Raw genomic sequence first — 25,980 nt, 5'->3', positions numbered from 1 at the left:
CTTGTTTCTCCACAGCCCTTACTCATGACCACCTCCTGAAACACCATTTCTACTTCTGCTGTGTAACTAATCCCTTCTTCTTGACGCCAAAATCTAAAATTCAAGTGGTGCTCATGCTCCGTAATTGATCTTTACCCTCCAAATTTCTTCCAGATCTTTTCATTTTATCCCATTTAAAAATCTCCCCATGTTGGATGCAGTGGTGCTGTAATCCCAGGATTCCAGGGGCTGAGGCAGGATTGGTAAAGAGTTCAAAGCCAGCCAGGACTACACAGCGAGACTGTCTCAAAAAAAAAAAAAAAAAATCTATCCATGAAATGCCTATTTACAAGCTGCAACAGTCATGGAATGAAGGAAAAAGTAGCACCCATTTCTGCACAATTCCAAGTCCCCAGAGAATAAACTGGGGTTATGGTTTTCTGACATGATACTATTCTTATACTGGATTTTGCTATCTGAGAAAAGCAATTGTGATAACCAAGTGCCACCTGTATGCCTGACATTATTTTAAGGCCTTTCCATGTATGAACACATTTAATCCTATAGCTGCTTGTGAGGTGAGCTCTGATTATCATTTTGATTCACAGATGAGAGGTATAGGGGGTTTAAGGATTTGCCTAACGTACACCCAGTGGTGTCGCCAGGTTTAATAACATAGCCCAGGTCTTCATTACTGTGCCAACAGCTTTTTAGTCCCACACACTCCATGAGAAGAAATACCATTCCATTTTTACATTTTTCCCCCTGAAAGTTTCCAAAGTTCCTTTCAAATGGTCTGCATCTCTTTTATATGTCACTCCAAAACTATTTTCAACAGTCTTCCAGAAGGGCTAGAAATCCCTGGATTTTCCCCCTTTTCTTTGCTTCTATTTTTTGCTGGGTTCCCTCAGAAGGCTGCTGGAATTATAAACAGTCACTGACACTTCACAATAACTGGAATTTGCACTTGGACTTTTTGATTAGCACAAAGCAAGTCTCCCCAATGTGTGAGCTTACATTGGGCCTCTTATCTTAATCAAAGGAAACCTGACCCCTGCGGGTGTGGGTTCCGCCCTGCCTGGCTCAGCCTGGGATGTCCAGAGTTGATTCACACTTGTCCCTGACTCCAGACCATCTCCCATGCAAAGGGATGACCCCTGCATCCTTGGCAACTGCTCCTTCTAAGCTGCCAACCTTGGCTCTGAATTATCAACATTGTAACTTCAGGGGACATGTTGGGAAAGGCCGGGAATTTCAGGAAAGCAAATAGGAAGTAGTTTTTGTAAGCAGCCTGACACTGAGGGGAGCTAGCGAGACTATAAGAAGTCTGGGTTGAGCAGAAGGCAGAAAGCCAGTGGAGCACAGAGGAGATGGTAAGTTCATTTTTCCTTTTGTGTGAGAAGTGGATGCATTCAAGTGGTTTGGGGCTGGATCAGACAGATAAAGGCTCAGAAAGTGATGAATAGTAATAACCATGGAGTTTTATGTTGAACTGTCTGTTGAAATTTGCAAGTATTTCTTTTCTCTTTTGGAGACAGGTTCTCACTATGTTGGCTAGGCTGATCTTGAGCTCACGCCCTTCCTGCCTCAGTTTCCTCAGAAGTTGGGATTGTGCCGCATGTCTAAATTTGCTATTTACATTGATCCTCCTAGCATCCTTATGAGTCAAGGTTAATTTCATTTTACACATAAAGCCACTGTGGTCTGCAGAGGTTATGTGTTTTTCCAAAGCCTGTATTGGTAGAGCTGATGGTCTTAGAGTTTTGATCTGTGGTCTATGGATGGCTATTGTTTTTCTACTAGAACTCATAGAGACTCTCCTAGAGGAGTAGATCTCTAAATCTGTGATCCCTTTCCCAGGACTGATCTTGTCTGTGAGATAAATGGAGAGCTGACCAAGTGCACTAGGACAAGCAACAATGAAATGTTTTTTTATTTCCAACCCCCCTATTTCTTTCTCTGAGCCCCAGGGGTTTTTCTGGAACTGATCTAAACTGTTCCCATGGTTTTATTTCTTTCTTATCTAGTCAGTTAGTGACTCAGTTTCCTCTTCTGTAACTTAGACGTAATAATAGTAGTCTACTTTCGAATTTCATTATGAGAATTAAATAAGATTGTACTGAAAAGCATGTACATCTGATCCTGGTACAAGTGATTAATAAATGTCAGCTATTATGGTTAAGTAAAAGACAAAATTCTTGGTGTAGAGTGCGATTTGAGATCCAGAGAAGATCCAAAGATAACAAGGCATTTTGAAGCAGTAAAATTGCTCTAGCTGAGACACATGTTGCTAGACTACCTCCAACTTTACCCTCAATCTGCAGGAGGATTGTACACTGTCTCAGTGTTATGGTTTATATTTAGATCCTCCCCAAGAACCTTATGCACTCGTAGGTGGGGATTTCTGAAGGTGATTGTATTCTGGCAGTGGGAGCTTATCTGCTCTTGGGTTGTGGGATCTCATCAGAAGTGGCAGGTTGCTCTGGGCATGGCCTGGAAGGGTCTGTCTCCTATCCTGGCTCCTGCTTGACCTCCTTCTGCTTCTCAACTGCTATGTCATGAGCAATTTTCCTCTGCCATGCTGTCCTGCCTTAGAGGCAGCCAACTACAGACCAAAACCTCCACAAACTGTCAGCCAAAATAAACCTCTCCTTTAACTGCAGGTGTGGGGTATTTTGTCCCAGCAACGAGGAAAATAACGAAGACACCCAGAATCTAAATTCCTGCTGTCTGGGTGTAGAAAGGTACCAGACAGATCTCTGTGTGGGATGCCTTTCTTTGGAACTCCAGAAGAAAGAAAGGCTTCTAGCTGAGTTATTTCTTATTTCTGCTCTACAGTATCACCCTTTCAAATACTTACAGTGAGAGTTTTCTGTGTCGAGGAAAACAGGGTTAAGAGAATGAAGAAGATAAGAGGAAGAAGTTTGAGCCTGCCCTAAAGTTGAGTCACAATGACCTAAGAATGTGGGTCACTTTATCTTTTTCTATGTCATCCTGAATTAGCCAACTGAGACGAATGAGCAGTTAATTCCTGTCTTCTATCTATTCTATTTGGCATCTTCCTCTATTTCAAAGATACAAGTGTTCTGGACCATAGAGCTCTTTAGGGTTCTGGTTGAAGATACAATTCCTCTTCCTAAATAAAAACATAATATGCACATAAATATCTACCTTTATAGACAGCCACAGGAGTTCACAGACCTCCATGTGGCTCCTCAGAAGATCCCACTGTATTATCTATTGTGCTTTATCCTCTTCATTGTTCTACTGGCATCCTATGACTAGGCTGGAGCTCTACAATAAGATGCCAAGGACTCTAGCCCGGGAATGTTTTTAGTTTTTCACAGGCATGATCTCTCCCCTCACCTTCCAAGCACATTTGGGTCTTAGCATTCAGGCTCAATCTGTTGGTTTAAGCTCTACTTATGGTCAGAGAATGACTTCACTTAACTTCTAGGACTTGAGAACATGAAGTGAGGGTCTAGCTAGTGGGATATTTTCAATCAGATCTCAGAGAAGCTTTTGACTGAGAGTCACAGTTAAATGATGCTGATCTTAGTGAAGGCCTTAAGGGGCCAAGAAATAGGTCTGGATTCCTTCCCACTTGCAACCCAGTCATCTTATCTGTTCTTTCAGTTCTACTCATTTCGTGGCCTGTTTTTCAAAATGTACCTGATTGGTAACACTTTTTTGACTTCTCAGAAGCTCTTAGAATGTGTCTAAGGTCTGCACTTGGAAAGTTATTAATCAAATCCTCAAGAGTAAAAGGTACTACTCTGAAAGGTAGTACATGTTGGTTTCATCAGTTACATTCATTACTTTGCCTCATAGGTGCCTAATCTAATAGAAAAAGCAAAACAGAAATTTAACAAAGTGAATTGCAGAATAAATCCTTTGTATTCATAGGGATGTAACTCAACTATGGCCTAATAGGCTTTTCAAAAAAAATGATTTAAATAGGTTACTTTGTTTTTGATGCTACTATTTTTACTCTAAGAATGATGACTGATACTGTAATTTCAGCATATGCTTTGATTCTAAATACTGATGTCTTGGGCCCCTGTGTTTGACCTTAAGGCATTCTCTTTTCTCATTGTATTTCATTTTCTACCTTGAAAACATGGGTGTTGATAATGATACCTCATCACTATCACCATCCAGAAACTGAAGAGAATTAATATTAAAATAGGAGCAATGTCTTGTAACATCCAAGGTGTTGCTACTAACATAATATACACTCTACATCCCCCAAAACTCTCATGCCCCCTCTCCTCTTACGTTCCACAAACCAGGACTTCTTTAACTTCCCCGGCAGTAGCCTTTTGTTTATGAAGTTCAAATTTTCTGTTTCTAATTCATTAAAAAAAAAACACTTCCAGATGGAATGCTCATGTCACTTCTCTATTCAGAACCCCACACTTGGATCCCTCTTGTCGACTGGCTCTCGAAGCTCACATGATTTGGCCCCAAAATACTTTTCCAGTTAATCCCTAAAATGCCCCAAAATTCAGCATAATTCAGACCGCATCACTATCTGTCCTAAAATCCTCCCTTGGCTTCCTATTGCGCTTAGAATAAACTCTCCCCTGTTTTGACTCCCAGTGTCTAGGATGCTCTGTCAACAGCTTCCTGTCGTCTTCTCCCCTTCATCACTTCATTCCAGCCCCACTAACGTCTTCATGTTCTTTGAACAGCCCATACTTTGCTCCCATGTTAAAGCCTTTGAACTAGCGTTTTCATTTGCTTTTAGTGTTCTTCCTCCTGTTTCTCATCAGGCAGTTTTTTCTGGCCATTCTGCTGCTGGCTTAAACACCATCTCCTGAGGCAGTGCACTGTGATATCCTGTCTGACATAAGTCACTCTATCAAACAACCCCACTGTAGTTCTCTAGCACTTATTACTTTCTTGTGCTTTCCATGTTTACTTGTTTAAAGTATCATTGCATGTTTGTTGGTATTTGTTTCATTATCTTGTACTCAATAGAATGTACCTTCTTGGAGGACAAGAATTATGTATGTTTTCAGTATTTTAATTCTGGTCCCCAGAAAAATGTCTGATTGATTTTAAATGCTTAAGCAACCAACATTTATTAAAATAAATAATTGAAAAAAACACTACCGATGTATCATACATATAGATAGCAAAATGTTTAGCAGTATGAAGAAAAATAGTCTCCATCACCTCATATAGTTTGTTGTTGTTGTTATTTTTGCTTTTGTGGCAAGAATAGTTAAAATCTAGGCTGGATATAGTGATGCATGCCTGTAATCTACCAACTCTGAGTAAAGTGGGAGGATTACAACACCAAGGCCGGGCTGAGCAACTGAAAAAGATCCAGTCTCAAAATAAAAATTTTTGACAAGGGATGGAGATGTAACTAAGTGATGAAGGACTTGCCTTGCATGTTCAAGGCCCTAATTCAATTTCTATAATCACATACATGAAAAAAAATCCATTTAGGATGAATCTCAAGTACAGTCCAATTTCATTTCCTATAGTCCTCAAGTTGCACACCTGGTCTAAAGATTTGTTCTTCGTACACATCTGATGCTTTGCTTGTAGGGAGAGGAAACAGCAAGAATGCTAGAAGAGCTTTTTGTGATACTCTAACAACAATTCACTTCCACTCTGATGTCATCTTTAGTATAACCTTAGGCATTTATAATTATCAGCTATTTTTCCAATATTTTCTGTTTAACGTTTCTATCTTCTCTGCCATTATTCTGTTATTCATTCATTCATCATTTGTCCAACCATCCAGCTGTCCAGCTGTCCAGCCATCCAGCCATCCAGTCATTCATCCATGAAATGCTCACAAGCCTTAAGCATCTGCTTTCCCATGGCTGTACTTCAGGTCTATCTCATAGTCCCCGACTTTAAGAGTCTCTGACAGCTGATGTTTGCTATGCATTTGGGTTGTGGACTTTGCACTCAGGAGAGCCAACAGATATGGAGATATTGACTGAGGGCCTCTGGCAAAGAGAGGACAATAGGAGGCTGAAGGAAAAAAAAGAAAAATGAGAATCAAATAGGGTCATGAAGACCGGAACCCAGGGAAATCCTTACCTCTGCAAGAGAAGGCAGGAGAGTGAGGTAGATGCAGAGGAAGATGCAGAATAATTGCTAGAACATGAGAGAAGAACCTTCAGTAGCTTTCAAGTTAAAAGTGGTAGCCAAAGTCAAGTATCACTACAGAAAGGTCAAGGAAGACAAAGGAGGAAAGCATCCCTTGGCGATCAGGACATTCATGGTAAAATTCAAGGAGAAGTTTGGAAGGGCAGAAAGGCAATGGGCAAGAGGGCAAAGGGACCAGGAGGGTCAAGGAGTGGCACTGTTTGACTCTGAGAGTACCTAGACGTTGTCACAAGCAGAACAGAGCTCTCTGTGGCTGTCAGGAAGCTAAGGGACTCTTGCTGCCTTCGGTAACTTTCCCTCCAAAAAGGAAGGTTGAGGACAAACACTCACTCTTGCTTTCTTTCTGCCCTTTGCTCACCCTGCAGTCACTTTAAGCCCTTTCAGACAGTAACAGCAAACGTAACCATGACCTTAGGGACGGTTACACAGGCGCAGGATGTTATTCTAGTGACCCTGCTCAGACTCATTTCCAGCAACTTCCGGTTGGAGCCAGGGTCCCAGAAAGCATTAAGATTTACAGTGCACCGGGCTGCTTCTCCCAGAGAGGCATTTCCTCTCGCTATAACACATCACTCTCTTAATAGAGTCCCAACCCCTCAGCCTCCCAGCCCCACTACCCCGAAGGCTGTACTGAAGGATAGGGGCAGATCTGATAAGCCCAGCCACCCCAGGGAGTTTCAGTGGAAAATTACCCCTTAAGGAAAGTTTCTAGGCCTCGTCATTCTCCATCCACCTGCACAAAACCCATCATCTGCTATTGAGCGAAAAGGCTGCGTTATGGTTCACACAGATTTGGGCCTGGTGTCCATTAAATATGGACAGAATTAGTGAATCCATAAGCCTTTTAACGTTCCCTACAAACCAGTACATGCACATTTCCTGAAGACTCTCCATTCTTTTCAAAGTTCACACACTTGGTGAGAATAAGAATCACCACGTTAACATGAGACACACAGAGGCAAGGCACGGAGAGCAAGCCTTTGGGCTCACTGACTCTCCCTGCTAGGAGCAGGGACCACCTCATTTTGAGTACCACGGTCCAAAAGGCTTGCTGGTGAGTACTGGAGCAATTTTAAGTCATCCTGACAGTCTCCACAGCCCTGAAATAATCTGTGAGATTTTGATATTTGGTGAACTAAAAAATAAGAGAAGTATGATCATATTAAAGTAGGGTCACACATTGACATACACTTTCCTTCCTTACCTGCTGTACCTTGAACACAGTCACCTTCTCCACCCACTGCCTCTGTGTGTGTCTGCCTGTAGGTCTGTCTGACTGTCTATCTCTCTGTCTCTCCGTTTCATTTGTTGTGATGGAGACTCCTTTGAGGAAATTGTATTCAAACCAAACATTATTTAAAAGCTTAAATAAATAAGCAAGAAAAGATTTTACTTGAAAGAGTGGCTTGGCTTGGTTTGTTTTGCTTAAACCAAATCTTGTTTAAAAGTTTAAACAAACAAGTTACACAGGAAGCGGTGAGTAGATTTGGGCATGGCAAAAGGAAGTCAGGAGCTGTACCCCCTTAGCTCCTCACATGCTCCTGCAGTTTTAGGCAGATTGCTTTCAGGGAAATACTCATGTAAAAGTTGAGATCTAAATACAGATTTAACTAACACCGTCCTTGCTTGTGAATGCCCAGGGGAGTCAGGATCATGCTGGTTTGAAGATCTCTGCTGTGCACTTGTGATGGGTTTGGGGGTATTGAGTAGAATGTCATAGTAACAGCTGCTCATGCTACAACCCAAGGAAAACTCAGCTCAAATAGCCACTAAGGGACTGTCAAGTAAATAAACTTCAAGCACTATAAATCACAGGGTCATGATATTCTCATTGTTTGATCAAACGTCCTGCAGAAGTCAGCTGATTCATGGTCCAGCTTATAAGCACACAAAACATGCCTACTTCTAGAACTCAATACTCACAAACTCCTAGGTGAAACTGTGACTTCTTATTGCTCTAGGGCATGACACACTAGTTCTGAAGATTAGTGGATAATAAAGATAACATTATCTGTGCACTTTGTGTTTTTCTTACATAGATATTAAACATGTACCTTAAAAGAAAAAAATAATGGCAGCACAAAGTAGTTACTCAATAAATACTTGTTATCAAGGAAGACACAAGCTCTGCCCTCTGACTTGTTACCATGTCCATTTGTGCAAGCATTTAGGGACAGAACAGTGAGAAACCAGGAAGAAGAGGAAGACGTGCTCTATACTTCCAGGGGGAACAGACAAAATTATCTCAACTAATGATTCCTAAGTGATTTTGGGGCCATGTTTGTTGACTATAGATACTGTCCTAAAAGGAGCTTTTCTTTTCTTGTTTTAGGCCAACTGCCTAAAAGCCATTTGGAACCTGAGATTCCGGGGCGTGGTCCTTGGTGCTGCCCAACTCCTCTGGCTTGGTGTCTTTATCTCTGGTAAGCTTGAGATTATCTCTTCACTAGGTCCAGAATAATTTGGGCAGAGCCCAGAATAAATGGGAGAAGTCGAGGAGTCTGGCCAGTTGTAAATGGAAAAATTTCCAAGCCCAGATTCCTGGAACAAGAACACACTCAACACCATTATGCTCCTAGCAAAGGCTTCAGAAACAAACTGATACATCCGGACCATGGTAGATACAGGCCTGCAATACTTTTAGAGACACTAAATGTTTAAATTTCTTTAAAATAATTGCTTCAAGAAGATGTCGTAATATATAATGTCAATACGTTCATTTTTATATTACCTACATCTGTCAAAGTCCTAATGCAGTGCTGGCCACAAAGAATGAAATCTTAAGGTAAAACAAGACCAGAGTTCTCAGCGAGGAAGGTGGAAATGTGAGTGATCCCCACACAAGCACCATGAGAGAGGGTGGAGCAGAAACAAGGCGTTCTAAACAGGAAAGAGGGCTATTGCCAGGCCTGACTGCCCACCAGAGAACCTCTTCCCTTGAGAACTGTCCTCCCTGCTCTGGTGAGGCCCCGCAAGCCGCAGAAACAGTCTTGAGCCTTTGTACTTCGGAAGGACACATTCTCTGTTTCATTGATATCACAAACACTCATAATGAAGGCCCTGTTTTAACAAGTGAGTAAGCAGGCATGGAGGAAGTGGGGTAATTTATCAAGGAGAAGCAGCCAGGAGAAGGGGAATGAGCATAATCCTGGGAACCCAGCTTCCTTCTAACCCTGGCTCTGCTACACCCTGCTGGGTGTCACTCATGCCGCAAATATTTACTTAATGTGTACTAAATGCCAAGGTCTCTGCTTGGTGCTAAGGACCCCAGATTTAAAAAGAGACCATAAGGAACTCCCAGTCCAGCAGCTCTGTCCATACCGCAGAGACAGGCCCTCTGAGAGATGGTGGTGGCGCAGTGGAGAAGGTAGGACAGGTACAGGTGGAGCCCGGAAGGAGAAATATCCGGCTTGCCTGGGCAGGTCAAGGAGAGCAGGAGCAGGAAGGTTTTCCAGGCACAGGCACAGCAGCAAGGCCACCTGCAAAGGCAGGGAGCTGGCAGTTCTGTGAGAGTAACAATGTAAATAACAAAGTGGCAAAATACCGGCCTGCAAGTAGGTCCACATTATTGGGGGTCCCTGTGAAAAAGTAAGCCCTGATGCAAGACATTTTAGGTCAATAAATCTGAGCTTGGGAAACTTACATAATACGTCGCCTTCATTTGTAAAGCAGAGGTGAAAATTCAATGACCTCTAAGTTTCCTTCCAAAAAATAGCACACATTTGAGGTGCATTATGGCTACACTCAGTTTGGGCACCTGATCATTTTTACTCCCACTTTTCTCCACCCCTCTCCATCTTTCCTCATATTCCTTCCCCATTTCCATAGAGTCCTCTTTCCTGTTTTTTTTTTTTAACCATCTCTTTTGTATTTTGTTCTTTTAACTATATCTTGGATATTGCGTATTAGAAAAACTATGTGACATTTAGTCTTTGGTGTCTGATTTATTTCACTAAGTACTATGGTCCTGGGGTGCATCCGTTTTCCTGTGTATGATTTAAAGTTATCATTTTTATGGTTGAATAGTATTCCACAGATGCGCGTTTAGAATCACAGCCTCCTTCTGGGCAGGGATACTAACGTGGTCTTCATCCTTCTCCACTCCAGAGCCAACTAACCGGATGGAAGTGGCAGCATGGACCTATAATTACACTGCAAAAGCGTACACGTGGAATTACTCCCGGATATTCTGTCAGAGGCACTTCACAGACTTAGTGGCCATCCAGAACAAAAATGAAATTGCCCACCTCAATGAAGTCATACCCTTCTACAGCTCGTACTACTGGATTGGGATCCGAAAGATCAATAATACTTGGACCTGGGTGGGAACCAAAAAGCCCCTCACAGAGGAGGCTGAGAACTGGGCCGACAATGAGCCCAACAACAAGGGGAACAACCAGGACTGTGTGGAGATGTACATCAAGAGGAAGGATGCGCTGGGCAAATGGAACGACGAGCCCTGCTCTAAAAGGAAGCGGGCCTTGTGCTACACAGGTGAGGCCCTCTCCTTGGAGTCGTACCCAGTAAAATGCTAGGTCTGCCCAGCTGCTGATAGGGACCACTGAGGCAGGGACACAAAGCCCAGCTGTAACCTGTTAGGCAGCGTGATGGAGCACCTTGCAGAATCTAACCACATGATTTGCTCAGCATTTTCATAAGACAATTTGAGAACGTGACCAAGGATCACAAAGGCTTTGCAGATCATCCAAGGCAAGACAGCTCCAGGTTCCCTGAACTCTTGTAGGAGGCAGGAGTCCAGGATAGGGAAGCTCTGAAGGTGTGAGCACACGAGGGTGCTTGATGTCATCCTCTCCCAGGTCCAGAGTTGCAAACGTGCAGGAAAGCACAGTCCTCCTGCAGCCACAAGCCTTTGACAGCATCTTCCTGATATTTCCAGGGGCGGGGGTGGGGCTGTCCTTTGTGTTACACGATGCTATGGCAGGGAAGATCTGAACTTTTTCCTGAGCAAAGGAGTTGTGAATACAGTGCTCAGAAGGATCTCTGATAAATCATCTCACAGATGCTATTCTCTGCTATATATGTTCTAAACTCTTTAGATTTTGCCATTCAGAGGTGCTCAACAATACACAGTACTACACAGAACAGAGCATAAAGCATTCTCTCCATTTTTTCTCTTCTCACCCAAGCTTTCCAAGTAAGGGAAACATGCTGTGAATTCCTTGTCCTGTAATCAGGAATTGTTTTATAAATAATATGTTCGTGCACTAATTAAATAATAGCCATTCATAGGATATGAGCTCATTTTAAGGTTGGCTCTGATCTTTCTTGGGCTATGTCTCCCTACAAGCATGGCAATATGAGGCTAGGGACTACTGTGGAGGAAATGACCTGAAAATGGTCCAACACCCACTCTGACCTCATAAGTGAAAAAAGCCAGTAATAATATTTCCAGTGCACTCATAGTTTCAGTTCTAATGCTCAACTTCTACCAAATGTGTTGACCTGCAACCAGTCTCTCAAGGAAGAAACATGCTCCTTCTCTATCCTACCTCAGTGTCACAGTCAGCCAGGTGAGGTTGCTGGCATGTCAGCCAGGGACTGTACGATCTAAACACAACATGCTTAGTAAGGTGACATATTTAGACCTATAAAACCTCCTAAGACTTTGCCTAGGGGAGGACTAAGCATCACATTTGGCTTCTCTGCTCTACTATTGTAGGATACTGGGCATAGATTTGAAGCAGGCAAACAAAAAGTGGAAGGGGTTAGGTTCTAACACTGGGCAAGTTGTGCTCAGAGAAGTAACTTATTGACGATCATGCAAAGACCAGGCAGCAAAGCCATGTTCAGAGCCTCAGAGTGTGGTCCCTCCTCCTCTATCCGGCTCCTTATCTCTATGCTACAACATCTGACATAGGCAAGAATCCTCTTGTTTAGAAAACTGCAAGCCAAACATACCATACAGCAGAGCTTCCCTGTCCAGACAGCGTTCTGTGGCTCCATTCATCCTCCTGTGTCCACACACAGCAGTGTTCCCTTAGGAAATGCTAAATGCACCAGGAGCCAATGGTCCTCCAGCAAACTCCTGCAGTGCTTTTTGCAGGGGCCAAGTAGACTCTGGAGATGACACTGTCACTGGCTGTTGTCCAGCTAGCTCAGTCCTGCCTGAGAGGCGCGAAGTCTATGCCCATCTCAGTAATGCCCATGGTTCTGACTCATCTGTACCCCTGCAGCCTCCTGCCAGCCTACATCCTGCAGCCAACAAGGGGAGTGCATTGAGACCATCGGGAACTACACCTGCTCCTGCTACCCAGGCTTCTATGGACCAGAGTGTGAATACGGTGAGGCTGCTGTTTTGCTGGTAATGTTTTGGCTAGCGGGCTAATGCCAGAGATGATGCCGGGAAATAAATCCCGTTGGATGCTTCAGACTATTTTGCCTGTCTGCTCCATTCAACAGTCACTAGACAGTCTGGGTGAAATTACTTTACTCTTGCAGAGACTCTTCACTCAAGGAAGGAAGAGGCAGTACACATCAGTAATCCCGGCTGTCCTAGAGGACAAGGCAGGAAATATTACAAGTCCGAACCTAGCATGGGGGAACTTAGAGACTTACTGAGACCCTGTCTTAAAACAAAACAAAAACAAACAAAAAGCCTGTAGATGTAGCTTGGCACAGGGCTTGGCTTCAATTCTCAATATCCCGCCCCCAAAAATTACTCATAAAATTTCCAACCAAAAGGAAAATATAAAAATGGCAAAACTAAGAGAAACTTGTCAGGCTAATTTTACATGACTGCAAGTTAAAAAACAGCAGAAGAATGACTATTTCCCCGACGTGCAGACAATGCAAAAGAGCCAAGTTACAACGGGCAGCTTGGGGTAAAAGCCTAGCAGTGCAGGGGGAAGGGAGTTACATGGTTAGTTACTGCCTGCAGCAAATCTGACCTGCCTCTCAGTCTACACTGGAAAGAAAACTTCATCATTTTGTTCCCCACAGTTAAAGAGTGCGGTGCATTTGACCTTCCCAGACACGTATCCATGAATTGCGACCACCCCCTGGGCAGTTTCTCTTTCAACTCAGAGTGCACTTTCCAGTGCGCTGAAGGGTACGAGCTGGCCGGACCCAGAGGGACGAAATGTCTGGCTTCTGGGATGTGGACCGATAAGCCTCCACAGTGTGTAGGTAGGTACACCTTCTCTATCCATCCTCACTGGGAAGGGGGACTTTAAAGGAGGGGGAACAAGCTTTCTCCCTCCCAAACTGGGAGAAATAACGAAAATCTACATTCAATGGACAGGTCTAGTTGTCATTGCTATTTGTCAACCAGAAGGACACAAATTTTTTTTTAAGGTATTTTGTAATTAATTGAACCTACAGTTCAATTCTTGATTCTCTTTTGCCTTTTTATCAGTCACAAAAGGAGCAGAGTACAGGGATGAGGACTTAGTCATTGGGTAATTAATTAGATAAATTAATCCTGGCCTCCTTAAATGAAAATCAAGGGTGTCTGGATCTTTGAAAAGGGCTGTTTAAAATCCCATCTCAGAACCAAGCCTGCCGCTTGGGAAAGCAGCTTCTGCGGCATCCTAAGGCTTCCAAGGCGCTGGGCATGCCTTGCCCATCGATTCCCATCACCACTCTGGAAGCCCAACCTGTCCTCACTCTGCAGAAGTGTCCCTGAACCAGCCGAGTGTAGCTTCAGTCACAAAGAAAGGTTTGCAGTTGGGCCAGAGGTGATACAGTGCAGAGCTTCAGGTTATGGAACCCGCAGGCCCCGGATGAAGGGGGGCATCAGGACCTAGGACATAGCTACACTACTTGCTGAGACAGTGGATAAAACTGGTTATCTTATGGAGAAGGTGGCCTGAATTGCCAAAATTTAATTCCCTTCCACCTGCCAGTAGGTAGTTGGGTAAATCTAGGATGAGAAAATGATATTGGACTAAAAAACAAGAGGCTGATTTTGCTAGGAACAAAATGAAACAGTGTTCTCTACTCCCAAACTCAACACACAAACAGTTTCAGAATGGCCTCATTCATAGATTCCACATGAGAGGAAAGAGGGTAGCATCCACATCTGTAAATAGACACCAGAAGACCTATTGGGGCAGGTCTATAAGGGTTTCAGAAATAAAGGATATTAAGAATAGAGCTTGGGCTGGGGATACAGCTAAGTGGCACAGTTCCTGACTGACAAGTGCAGGGTCCTGAGTTCGATTCTCAGTACAAAATTTTTTTTTTCAAAATAACCACAAAGAATAGAGCTTGGAAGCCTGATATGGTGGTGTATGCCTGTAATCCTAGCACTTTGGGAGGATGAGGTCATTTAGAAAGAACTCGTCTCAAAAGAAACTTTAGAGAATGTTTTAATAAAGGCTAGCGATGTAGTTCAGTGCAAAGGCCCTAGGTTCAACTCCTTATGCCAGCACTAGAAGTAGAGGAAGGAGGGAGGGAGAGAGGAGGAAAAGGAGTAAAGAAGGAAGGAAGCAAGGAAAAGTGGAGCTTGGGGGCAATCTGTGCTTTTAGGAGATCTGAGTCATGCAGACGATAGTCCTCCCTGTCTGGACAGTGGGGGACTCCTGACCCTTTGATCTTCTGAGCCCCATCTCCGCTTATTCAGGTAGTTCCTTTGGGGTATAGTTTTTCCTCATTCTCAGTGCTTTTCTCTTTGTCCTTTGTTGTTCTTTCCAGCTGTGCAGTGTCAGCACTTGGAAGCCCCTGGCAGTGGAACCATGGACTGTGAACACCCACTTGCCCCCTTTGCATATGGCTCCAGCTGCAAATTTAGGTGCCAACCTGGCTACCAAGTGAGAGGCGTGGACACACTCCATTGTGTTGGCTCTGGCCAGTGGACCGCACCCTTACCAGCCTGTGAAGGTAGGAATCTACTTTAGGGGCTCTCGGTACATCCTTGAAGGAATCATGGTACAGTAGAAAGACCAAGGCCTCTTAACATCAGAGCGACCTTTGCTGAGAGCAGAGCCAGAAAACTACTCCCCTGTGAAATGGAGCTAAAAATTGCAAGGTGCAGTGGGAGGATTAAGTATGTAAAAAGAGTACAGTGAAATAGCATGCACAGAGTGATAGCACAGAGAGGCACTCAGTGAAGTTTAGTTTCTGACTTGTCTTCCGCACATCCAAGCTGCAGGACAATGCCCTACATTTGAGAGGAGTAAGTACAGTGACTATTAAGACAGAAAGAGATTTCCAATCACAGACTTTGGACGCTGCCTTTGGTAAAGGTGCAGAAAAACACTGCATTTAAGAAGAGCATGTGAGGCAATCCTAAGCAGTTAAATAATACCACAGAACTGAATTCTGCAATTGCTTCATACCCTCGACTTATAAGGCAGAGGAAGGGAAGAAGGTAGTAGGAAAATGCAGATTGGAATTAGTGAATTCTCAGACCGAGAGCAAGAGTCCAGCTCTGGGATCATTAGCTATGGGATTTTAGGGAGGTCATTTAATACTACTGAATACTACTGAATTGCACTTTTCTCATCTGGAAAGCAAGAGAGTTGTACTGGCAGATCTTTGGTCCTTAAATGCCTTAATTCTATAAAGCTGGAGGCCAAAACCCAGGGTGAAAACCTGCAAAATTCCAGGCATAGCCTGGATCTGAAAGGTCTCCAAGGGCAAGCACAGGAAAACTGCATGTTTTCAAAACCTAGGTCAGCCAGAGTGTAACTGCTCTCAGGAACTCACTCTGGGCTGTGCTCATTTGGCAACTGAGGTCTGATTAGGATGACATCCTGTGCTCCAACTTCACCTTTTCCTTACAAAACCAGCCTTTTTCTGTGCCTGTTCTTTCCAATCCAGTAAATATGTCACTCCATGTAGAATGGACACATTTGATGTACCCAACCCTGAGCTAGGCTCTGGAATATGACTCTGAATGACAGTGTTAAGAAACTGTGGGGTACGGGTGTGAACAGCACAAGAGCGGGGGCCTTGGGAATGCACTGGGAAGCTCCTTCCCCTAATCTGGGTGGCAGGAAAGGCTTCCTAAGGAGGCGAATTCTGAGCTGAGACCAGGGCAGGTGAGAGTGAGCCAGGCAGAGGGCATACAAGGTCACATTTCTTTTTGAAAAGGAAGGATTTAAGGTTTTGATAACGTGGGTAGGAAAGACAGCATCTCCCAGAAGACTCTTCTGGAAAAGAAATGGGCCCTTCCTTTCCTGACCCGGCTTCCAACAACCTATTCCCTTCAGCCGTCACATGCAGCCCATTGGGGAGCCCCGTCCACGGAGGTGTGCACTGCTCGTCATCCTCAGCAGCGTTTCAGTACAACACCAGCTGCAGCTTCCACTGTGCAGAGGGCTTCATGCTGAGCGGAGCAGGTGTCCTTCGCTGTGGTGACTTGGGACAGTGGTCAGCACCAGCCCCAGTCTGCCAAGGTACTGTGACACTGCCACCCTTCTGTGCTTTCCAGGCACTAAGAGCATCGCTAGCTGTGTTTAGCACTGCCACTGGCTTATGAGACATTTGCGGAGACCTACTCTGGGCCAGGCCTTTTGGGCTCAGCACTAGGATCACACTGGTCAGCAAAGCCAGTCTCAGGCACAACGTGTTCATGACAGAGTAGTCAAGGTCAGGGTCGTTGGATTGAAGGGACAGAGTTAGTAGAGGAGATGGAGATGAGGGAAAGGAGTGACTCAGGAGGAACAGTACGGGGTGGGGAAGAGGAATACACAAGGCATTTGGTCCCGGTCTGTCATTCTGGTCGCTAAGCTTCTGGACTCTCTGAGGCTCATAATCTTCTGCAAAATGGGGACACTATTACCTGCCGTACTTTCCAAGCTCACTGGTTGTTGTAAATCAATGTATAAAAGCAACTTTAAAAGTCTATCAGCTGTATATATATTAAGGAAATGATATGATACTGTTAGTTTATAAGTCATACGTCTGTGACTGATTTGACAAACTGATTCTCTTTCAGTGCCTCATGTTTGCAGTGTTTTGCTCTTACCCAAGAACTCCAGCACAGGGAATTCTCTAGGATTGTTTAGTTACACACTGTATCCCACACAGTGTAGTAAACTATTGGAATTTCATGTTGTCCTTTAGTGAGACCTCTCAGCAAGCCATGCATTCCCTGCTTTATATCTATCCTGATTTTAAAATGAAGCAGTGGTGTGCAAAGCATTTTGGATGAGATATTTGTATGCCCATGTTCATAGCAGCATCATTCTGGGTATTTAAGATGTGAAAGCCACCCCAGGAAAACCAGTAGATGAATGGAAATACAAATGTGCTACCCACAGTGGAATAGTATTCAGCCTTAGAAAGAAAAGGAATTCTGACACATGATGCAAAGCAAACGAACATTAAGCACAATTATACTAAGTGAAATAAACCAGTTCCCCCAAAACAAGTACCATATGATCGTGCTTACAAGGGTTTATCACAAAATACAGTGCGCATTTAAATTTAAAAGAAACAGTAAGACACATTGCCGTTAATTCTTCTCAGAATACTTCCCTTTACTTCAAACTTATTTATCCTATCATCCTTGATATTTTCTGAAACAGTTTACAAGTTCTTTTTTGTGTGTCTTTATGAGATGTGATTAAAAAAAACAAAACCAAACTGTGAGTGCTGCTGCTGAGTACCATCCAGCAGAAAGGCAGGCTGTAAAATCGTCACGCTCTGCTCTGTCCTCACCACCTTATTCGTCAGGTTTGGAACTGTGTGACTTCCACTCCCCAAAGTCAAACGACCGTGGAAGTGAATATTTTGAATCCTTCAGTAGTACATCAAGGCATATAATGCAACTAAAGCCACAGAAAGAGGACTCTCAGGACTGCTTCAAAATGTCAAAGATGGTGGAATAAGTATTTTTGAAGGAAAAGGGAGTATTTTGAGGATTACTTTTATTGTAACATGTTTTTAAAAAATTTAATATTCACTGTATTTTTCTATTGCAACTCAGAGAGTGCATGTCTTCTCCATATGTGAGCATCTATTTTACATGATTAAAGTCATGGTGTAATTCATTATGTTCACTATTTTTATTCTTTTTTTTTTTTCATTTAACGTCATACATTGAGATATGTCCCCTATCTTTCCAAAGTGAAATACATAATTTTAAGAGACCATTAATATTCTTTTCAGAGATCACTATAATTTATTTGCTGCTTTAGATTAGTGGTATTTATCCTTGTTTTCAATATTTTGCTTCTACAAATAATACATTGATGAAATCTGTGAGTTGATTTTTGACATCCATTTTCATTATACTTAGCAGAGATTCTTGGGTTCAACAGTATGGTAATTTAAGAATTATACATATATATTACCACAACACTCATTACTGGTTCAATATTTTCCATATAAAATCCTCCAACTGTCATTGAATGATACATTTTTCATTTGCCAAGATTAGCAAGTTCAACTGAGGAAGCCCTGTTCTTGACACTGGAAAAGATCAGTGTGTCAAAACCAATAAATACTTATATACTACTGCTCCCTCACGCCTGCATTTCTTCACCCCTTAGCTTTGCAGTGCCAGGAAGTCTCTGCTCCAAGCAAGGCCCAGATGAACTGTTCCCACCCCTTCGGTGCCTTTCGGTACGGGTCAGTCTGCGACTTCACCTGTGACGAAGGCTCGCTCCTGGTGGGGGCAAGTACACTGCAGTGCTTGGCTACTGGACACTGGAGTGCTGCCCCTCCAGCGTGCCAAGGTAAGAGGACATTCCTTCCAACCTCTTAGAAATCACCTGGAGGCAATGCTTTTAAAGGCTGTATTTTAGAGTTAAAGATAGCATCTGGAAAGAAGGAGGAGAAACAGTTTCGGGGTGTTTGTCCCGTGGCTCATCTGGCACTCGCCTCTAGGAGCCATGGGGAGGGGCAGAGTTTACAGGAGTCTCCTTGAAACATACTGGGAGACCTGTCAGGATAACACTGGAGAAGCATACTTAGGATAAAGAGGAGGAGGGTGGACAGAGAAAGAATCTCCTCCGTAAACGAGAGGCTGCAGGATTCACAGAACAAAGAAACAAGTAGATCAAATGTATTTAGACCTGCCTTGCATTCGATATTTACAAGTCAGTGTGTTCTAGCACTATCGTAACATCCTGTATGAAGCGGAGTGAGTTTTCATCATCTGTATTTAGATGTATATTTTTATGGTCTCCATTCACTTTTTTACTCATTTATCTAACTCTTTAGTTACATTTATGGCAAAGACTGATCTTTTATTTTTTACAAAGCAAGATTTCCACTTATAAAATCCACAGAAAGATAAGAAAATAGAAAAATGAAGATATTCTCTTAAATATCGCCACCCTTGCAAAATTAGCATTTTGGTATGAATTCTTCTGATTAATGCCCCCTCACTGCCATGAAATTGGTGTTTTTATCGTATATGTATATATCTATACACACAATTTTAATAATAAAATTGAATGTGTAAAAGATAAAATATTTCATCATTTTTGGCCATAGCTTTCGCTTTGTACAGAGTTTTGATATTAGTGAAAGCAGGCAGATTTATGTTTTCTAAGAAGAGGAAACCGCTTGCTATTCAGGTCACATGCAAGTTCGCGTGTGTGCCCACATGCGCACACACACACCCCACACACTGTTAGGTCCCCCCACACTGAATAACTGAGTTAATTAATGAAAAAATGGCCAAATGAGCACAGCAAATAGAATGTCTTTCACCTGTGGGTCCAGGGGGTATGGCAAACCACAGAGTTGAGGAGCGACCCAGTTCTGTGTCTGGAGAGAACTGGTGAGGCTGTGACCTCATCCTTCAGCCTCACCTTGGCCACGTGAAGCCCTGCTATGTGACAAAGTCCACACAGCCCTGGGAAAAATCTGGGAGACCCCGGGAGGGCTGTCACAGAGATGGTGGCCCTTCTGGGAAATGCTGGCTGTGCAGGGCAGGGATTACTCCATCCTGTCCTGCAGGGGGTATTTCACAGAAATGTGGTTGCCACTCACCCCAGCTTCCTGTGACCTTCCAGTTACCTTCTGCTTTTCACATTTTGTTTACTCTGATCTTTCTCCTGCTGTTTCTGGGTGTGCATTAAATGCAATACCCAAGTGTGGTCTGCACAGGAAGGGACCCTGAGACTTGTAATCCACTTGCTGGCTGTCGCAACATTCCTGACCCTGTTATCAGACAATTTCTCTTTTCACGCCCCTCCCGATCCTCTCCACAGTCACCTGTGCCTGGCAAAGACAAAGCCCCAAGAGCCATAACACCCGAATATTCCCAGTCCCATCTGATCTTGGGAGCTAAACAGGGTTGTGCTTGGTTAGTACTTGAATGGGAGGCTAATGTAGCTAGAAAGGGCAAGGGAAGGGAAGGATACACAAAATGCTCTCAAAACCTTATGCCGTGTAGGCAGTGATTGAAAAATGGTCCTAGGACAGATCTCACCGCCGTCTCTGGCTTGAAGCCACATCTTGTCCACCAGGACAGACAATGAAGACAGATATCTGAAACCATATGTTCAGTTACTCTTTGCTTTTTAATGTTAATGTGCTTAACCTGGCCTTATTGTTTCATTATTAGTAGAGGGACAGCTTGACAGGTTATTAACATTTGCATCAAGAGTGTTTTCATATTTGATTCTAGTAAGAATCCTGGGAGCTATGTAATTCTAGTTCCCCTATTTGGAGAACTTGAAATTCAGACTGGTTAAGTGAGCTGCCTAAAATCACACAGCATGATCACCAACACAAGCAAGTCCCCTAGCAACTAAAACTTTATGCACTGTGGCAAAACAAAAACAAAATGAAGTGAAACAAAAACCCCAGGAGGCCTACCTTTTTGTAAGTGAACAAGTAAAATCATTTCCATTAGGAAGAGGTGGAAATTGACATTTGAAAACAGTTGATGAATTATGTGCCTACTTGTAGTCATGATTATTTTATTGTACTTTAAATTTAATTTTTATGTGGATTAATTAACTTGTTATATAGCTAAATCTACCTACAAGGCAAGAATTATATTTTTTCCTATGTCAGAGATGAAGCAACCAAGACATAGAATGTAGTGTGCAGATACATTGCTAGACATTACTAGCAAATAACAATGCAGACCTAGATTCTCTCCACTATTTGGTTGGGGAGAGGAGAGAAAGTAATTCACTCCATTTTTCTATTTCCATTCACTTGTCATTGTTTTCTGGTCGGGTTGCTAGCTCTGTGTTTGAAGGAGGTGTCAGGGGCAACCACTTCAGAAACTCCTATTCAGGGCAGCCAAGAGAAGCTGCACCACTATCTCTGCACACACAGCTCCAAATGCCTCCTAAAATCCCCTTTGGAGCTCTGTCATGGCATTTCTGAGCATCAATCAACTGTTAGGTGCTGTAGGATAGCTGCATAACCTCTACCAGAAAACTGGAGTACTCACCTTTACCCAGTGCTGTTGCGCTTGTGTGTTTAGTCTCTCTCTCTCTCTCTCTGTCTGTCTCTCTCTCTGTCTGTCTCTCTCTCTGTCTCTCTCTCTCTCTCTGTCTCTCTCTCTCTCTCTGTCTCTCTCTCTCTCTCTCTCTCTCTCTCTCTCTCTCTCCCTCTCCCTCCCCTCCCCTGCGCCTTTGGTGTCAGGCTGTGGAGTATTAACCTGCTCTCTCCTCTCCCCTGCCATGCCTACTGCAGCCACTTCCTGCGCCCCCTTGCTAAGCCCTCAGCATGGAATGGTGAGCTGCATCCAGCCTCTCAGGAGCGCTAGTTACAAATCCACATGCCACTTCACCTGTGATGAGGGATTCTCTTTATCCGGATCAGAAAGAGTGGACTGTACTCCGTCTGGACAGTGGACAGGCTCCCCACCCACGTGCACAGGTAGGGTCTGGGTCTGTTCCTTCTTACAGCTTATCAGGCAACACGAGGAGGGAGCAGCATCAGAGAGTCAGATGTGTTCTTAAGCTAAGGCGTGGCAGTATAGACAGACCAGGGGGTGTTTCTGTCTCAGTCTCTCTGTCTATATCTCTCTCTTCCTCTCTCTTCCTCCTTCTCTCTTTCCTGAATGATCCTTAATACACTGAGATAAATATTTCACAGTTTTATGAAGTACTTTTGTATCATCGTAACCCATGATGTTAACCGCATTTTATAGAGGAGAAAGAAACACAGACTCAGGTATGTTAGGTCGTTTGTCTGAGGTCACACAGTTAGAAAGTGATAAAGCTCAACTATTGCACTGAAACTTAATTTTGTTAGACAGCCTTTTTTTCTGTTACACCATTCATTCATTCATATGCACATCTGTACTGAGCCCTTGGTCCCACACACTGAGCTTTCAGGATGGCTGTGATTTAACTATAGATTACCTGTACGCTGACACAGTCCTCCAGTTCTCTATGGGTTACAGCACTTGAGGACAGGAGCTGCTCCTCCTTGTTCATGTCCTCTGCAGCTTCTAGACAAAATAGAGTGGCTCTTACAAACATCTGCTCTACTGAAGCTTACCATTTACCTTAAAATTTCCTCAAGCATAAGCCCTACTGACCATGAGTTCATGAAGTCTTTAAAGGCAGAGGTGAATCCTGTGTATCTTATCGACCCAAACACCTGGCCAGTACAACGTCCAGCTTAGTGCATAGGCTGCCACACCTCCCATTAGCATTGAAAGACATCATTGGTGTTTCATTGCATTCTTCAATGTAGTCAATAATAACAAGACTGGAATTAATAGCTAATATTGCTTGTGTAGTATTAGCTGTTTATGGGAATTTTCACATTCAGTCCACACAACCATTCCTCCCCTTAAAATTCTTACTATTATCTCCATTCTGAAGATGAAAGTGAGGCTTTGAGAGAATACATAGCTGGCAAAGACACATAGCTAGGAGTTATGAGGGCAGGGCTCACACCCAGGCCTGAGCGGAAGGTGTGTTCACTGTTACACTACACTGCCGCCCAGTGGCAAGGCTGGAATCCTGGGTCTGGCGCTAGGAAATTATTCTTTTCCATTCCATAGGCTGCAACCTTAACTGCTAAAATAAATCTTAGAAAAGCTAGTGTGTGGCAGTAGAAATACGTTCATATCCCATATTGATCTCCCTGGCCCCTCCCGCATCACAGGGCATTAAGGTCTTGCCACTCCCTGAGGTTTCAGTTTTAAAAATAAAAAGAAAAACTAAGAGGGGTGGGCAGGATCATGTCTGAGCCCTCTTCCCTAGTGAAGAACTCTGTAGGTTCCAGGGCATGGAATGCATCCATCTGCTGTGAAGTTTCACAACAAGCCACCCTCGAAACTGGAACATTAGAACTTGTGTTTCTTTGTTTTTTCATTCACTTTTCTCTCCAATTCATTCATTCCACTGACATTCATGAGGGACTCCGTTATCTGATACTCTGTTTTAAGGCCAAAGAATCAAAACTCCCTAAAAATACCTCATGAAAGTGTTGAATCATCTATGCAAACAGTATGGTTGCTAAATCCGTAATCTCTGAAGCCTCAATCTCCTTTCACTTCTGTCCAGTCCTCTCTTCCCCACAAGAAGTGGCATTTGCCTCTCCTCTATGGGTCCAGCTACCCCAGCCCTTCCCAGGGAGTAGAGCAGACCCTGAATGTGGACAATGCCCGTGGCCAAAGATGGATCTCAGAACTGTCAACCTTTATCCCGATTTTGAAATACAGTTTTTTGTTTTTGCCTATGTTCCTACTTCATTTTCCAAACTTATGTTCTAGATTTTGGCATATGCTTATTCTCTTTTCCCATACATCTGAGTCCTTGGATTTTTTTTTAAATCCCCACATCATCCTCAACAATCATCTATCAAAACAATTTTGAGGAGACACTAGGTGTGTAGATTAGAAATTCATGTATTCATCCACCTGGCATTTGGTTACTGAACACCCCCACACACATGGAGATCCTGCAGTGGTAACTAAGGGCAAGAAGGATAAATGATTCTTGGGTTTTACAAGCTTTCTGTCCACCACAAGAGGAAAGATATGAAAATGATATGGGAGTACATGAATTCAAACAAAACAGTGAGGTGTGCAGAGGGGAGTTTCAGCTACAGCGAAGAGCTCTGGCTTCAGAGGGCTATAACAAGTAGGATCTAATGGAAACTGAAGACATTCAGGGCAATGTGAGCCAAGGACACAGGTGGTATTCTCCAGGACTTAGCTATCTTGATCAGGAATTTTGAGCCTTCTTCTGCTGTGGAACTGTGGAAGAAAAACCAACCCAAGGATGCAAATAGAGGAAATGGTTTACAGCAGAAGGTGATCCTTACAGTTGTTAATGTGTTGAATTTGAGGGGAAGGCTGCGTATCCTAGGGAAAGTGGTCTCAGGCTGCAGGAAAGACAGACATGAAATTCTGAACTGTGGCCATTCAGATAACAGTTAGTATGAGCTGTGAGTTCTAGAGTGTGATTGCTTAAATTCTCCACTTCCTTTCTTTGTGACCCCTGTATGTTCTCCTCTCCACAAACCCACCATCCCTTCCTCCATAGTAAATGCCAGATGTTTAGCAGAACATCTGAAATATAGTAAGTTTTCAGTAAATATTTATCAAATATATGAGTGAACAAACTTTGTGAGTCACAGATCTTCTGAATAAACTTGGAGATTGTGACACTCTCAATTTGACATCACAGCCATCAAGTGCCCAGAACTCTTCGCTCCACAATGGGGCAGCCTGGATTGTTCTCACACTTATGGAGAATTCAGAGTTGGCTCCAGCTGCCGTTTCTCTTGTGACAAGGGCTTCAAGCTAGAGGGCTCAAGCGATGCAGAATGCACAGCTTCTGGAAGATGGTCAGTGCCCCTACCAACATGCAAAGGTAATAATAATAGATGTTCGCTGGGACTGTTCTACTCCTGTAAATTTTTTATGCAAAGATAAAAACTATGTACATAGTTCTTGTATATGACAGGTACATACTTTATACTACCATTTTGATATAGCACATCCAGCCTGTGAATTAAAAAATTTTCTAAGAAGCAACAGGACTTTCTTTAATGTTTGCAAACAAAAGACTAATTCTCATGCAAAACTTTTGTTGCATTTCTTTAACTTCTTTTGCTCAACTTTATTGGGCAAATTGAATGCTATCCATTACATTCTTCAAGTAATAGCTCAGAGAATAACAGGCCCAAGTTTTCAACAAAGGCACACAGGAGGCTGTCACATGGCAAGTTAATGACAAAGCCAGTGGCATCATTCACATTCTACCTTTCAGGTTGACCTTTGGCCAAAGAAGAGTATCACCTCCCAATGTAGCAGGGGAGGAGAGGTGATCGGCCTTTGTAAATTTGACACTGTACTGAATTGCTATGTTTCTCCACCAACTGCTCTGCTGCTTTTTTAAAAAAATAATTGGTAATATCGAAATTCTGTTTGTTTTTATGGCCACCATAATCATCTCTTCAAGGATACTTTTAAATACTTTTACTCACCTGGTTTTTTATCCCCAAAATTTATAGATAATAATTTTTTATAACTTTCTGATTGCTAGCATGTCCCTTCTTAGAAAGGAAAGAAGTGGAGGCAATTACTCTGTATTAGCCTTAACTTGGACATGCTCCTTTTAATTGGGTGTTCTCTGATTGCAACATTTTCTCATAACAGCTGTAGGGTTGACTCCTGCTGCTGTGGTACAATGTCCAGCCCTTGCCACTCCTGGACAGGGGACAATGCTCTGCAGGCATCATCTGGGAACCTTTGGTTTGAATACCACTTGTTACTTTGGATGCAAAGCTGGCTTCACACTGATAGGAGACAATGCTCTCAAATGCACACCTTCAGGACAATGGACAGCAGTGACCCCGGCATGCAGAGGTAAGGTCAGGGGAGCAATTCTAATGCATTGGGTCACACACTGTATCTGCCTATTGAAATCCCACCAAACCAAGCAACCACGGCAAGTGTCACATCCTCCACGAAATTCCACTGATCCCAGTCATAAATAACGAGCAGCAGGCCCATCT

The 25,980-nt window shown here is 43.2% G+C and overlaps 1 protein-coding gene across 1 annotated transcript in view; it reads left to right on the top strand.

The window, feature by feature from the left end:
- The first annotated feature begins 1,109 nt into the window (after positions 1-1,109).
- Positions 1,110-25,980, top strand: part of Selp (selectin P) — a 31,590-nt gene continuing 6,719 nt past the window's right edge. Inside the window, exons 1-11 of the mRNA XM_013151234.3 lie at positions 1,110-1,352; positions 8,447-8,537; positions 10,222-10,608; positions 12,309-12,416; positions 13,075-13,260; positions 14,770-14,955; positions 16,290-16,475; positions 18,576-18,761; positions 21,691-21,876; positions 24,648-24,833; positions 25,622-25,831. Coding sequence (XP_013006688.1) covers positions 1,350-1,352; positions 8,447-8,537; positions 10,222-10,608; positions 12,309-12,416; positions 13,075-13,260; positions 14,770-14,955; positions 16,290-16,475; positions 18,576-18,761; positions 21,691-21,876; positions 24,648-24,833; positions 25,622-25,831 — 1,915 coding nt within the window. The 5' untranslated portion in view covers positions 1,110-1,349. The remainder of the gene's footprint in view (positions 1,353-8,446; positions 8,538-10,221; positions 10,609-12,308; positions 12,417-13,074; positions 13,261-14,769; positions 14,956-16,289; positions 16,476-18,575; positions 18,762-21,690; positions 21,877-24,647; positions 24,834-25,621; positions 25,832-25,980) is intronic.

This window comes from Cavia porcellus, unplaced genomic scaffold, assembly GCF_034190915.1.
Source record: "Cavia porcellus strain 051 isolate PalLab524CR breed Dunkin Hartley unplaced genomic scaffold, mCavPor4.1 scaffold_7, whole genome shotgun sequence".
Taxonomy (NCBI): Eukaryota; Metazoa; Chordata; class Mammalia; order Rodentia; family Caviidae; genus Cavia; species Cavia porcellus.
This window is presented reverse-complemented; position numbering and strand designations above follow the sequence as displayed.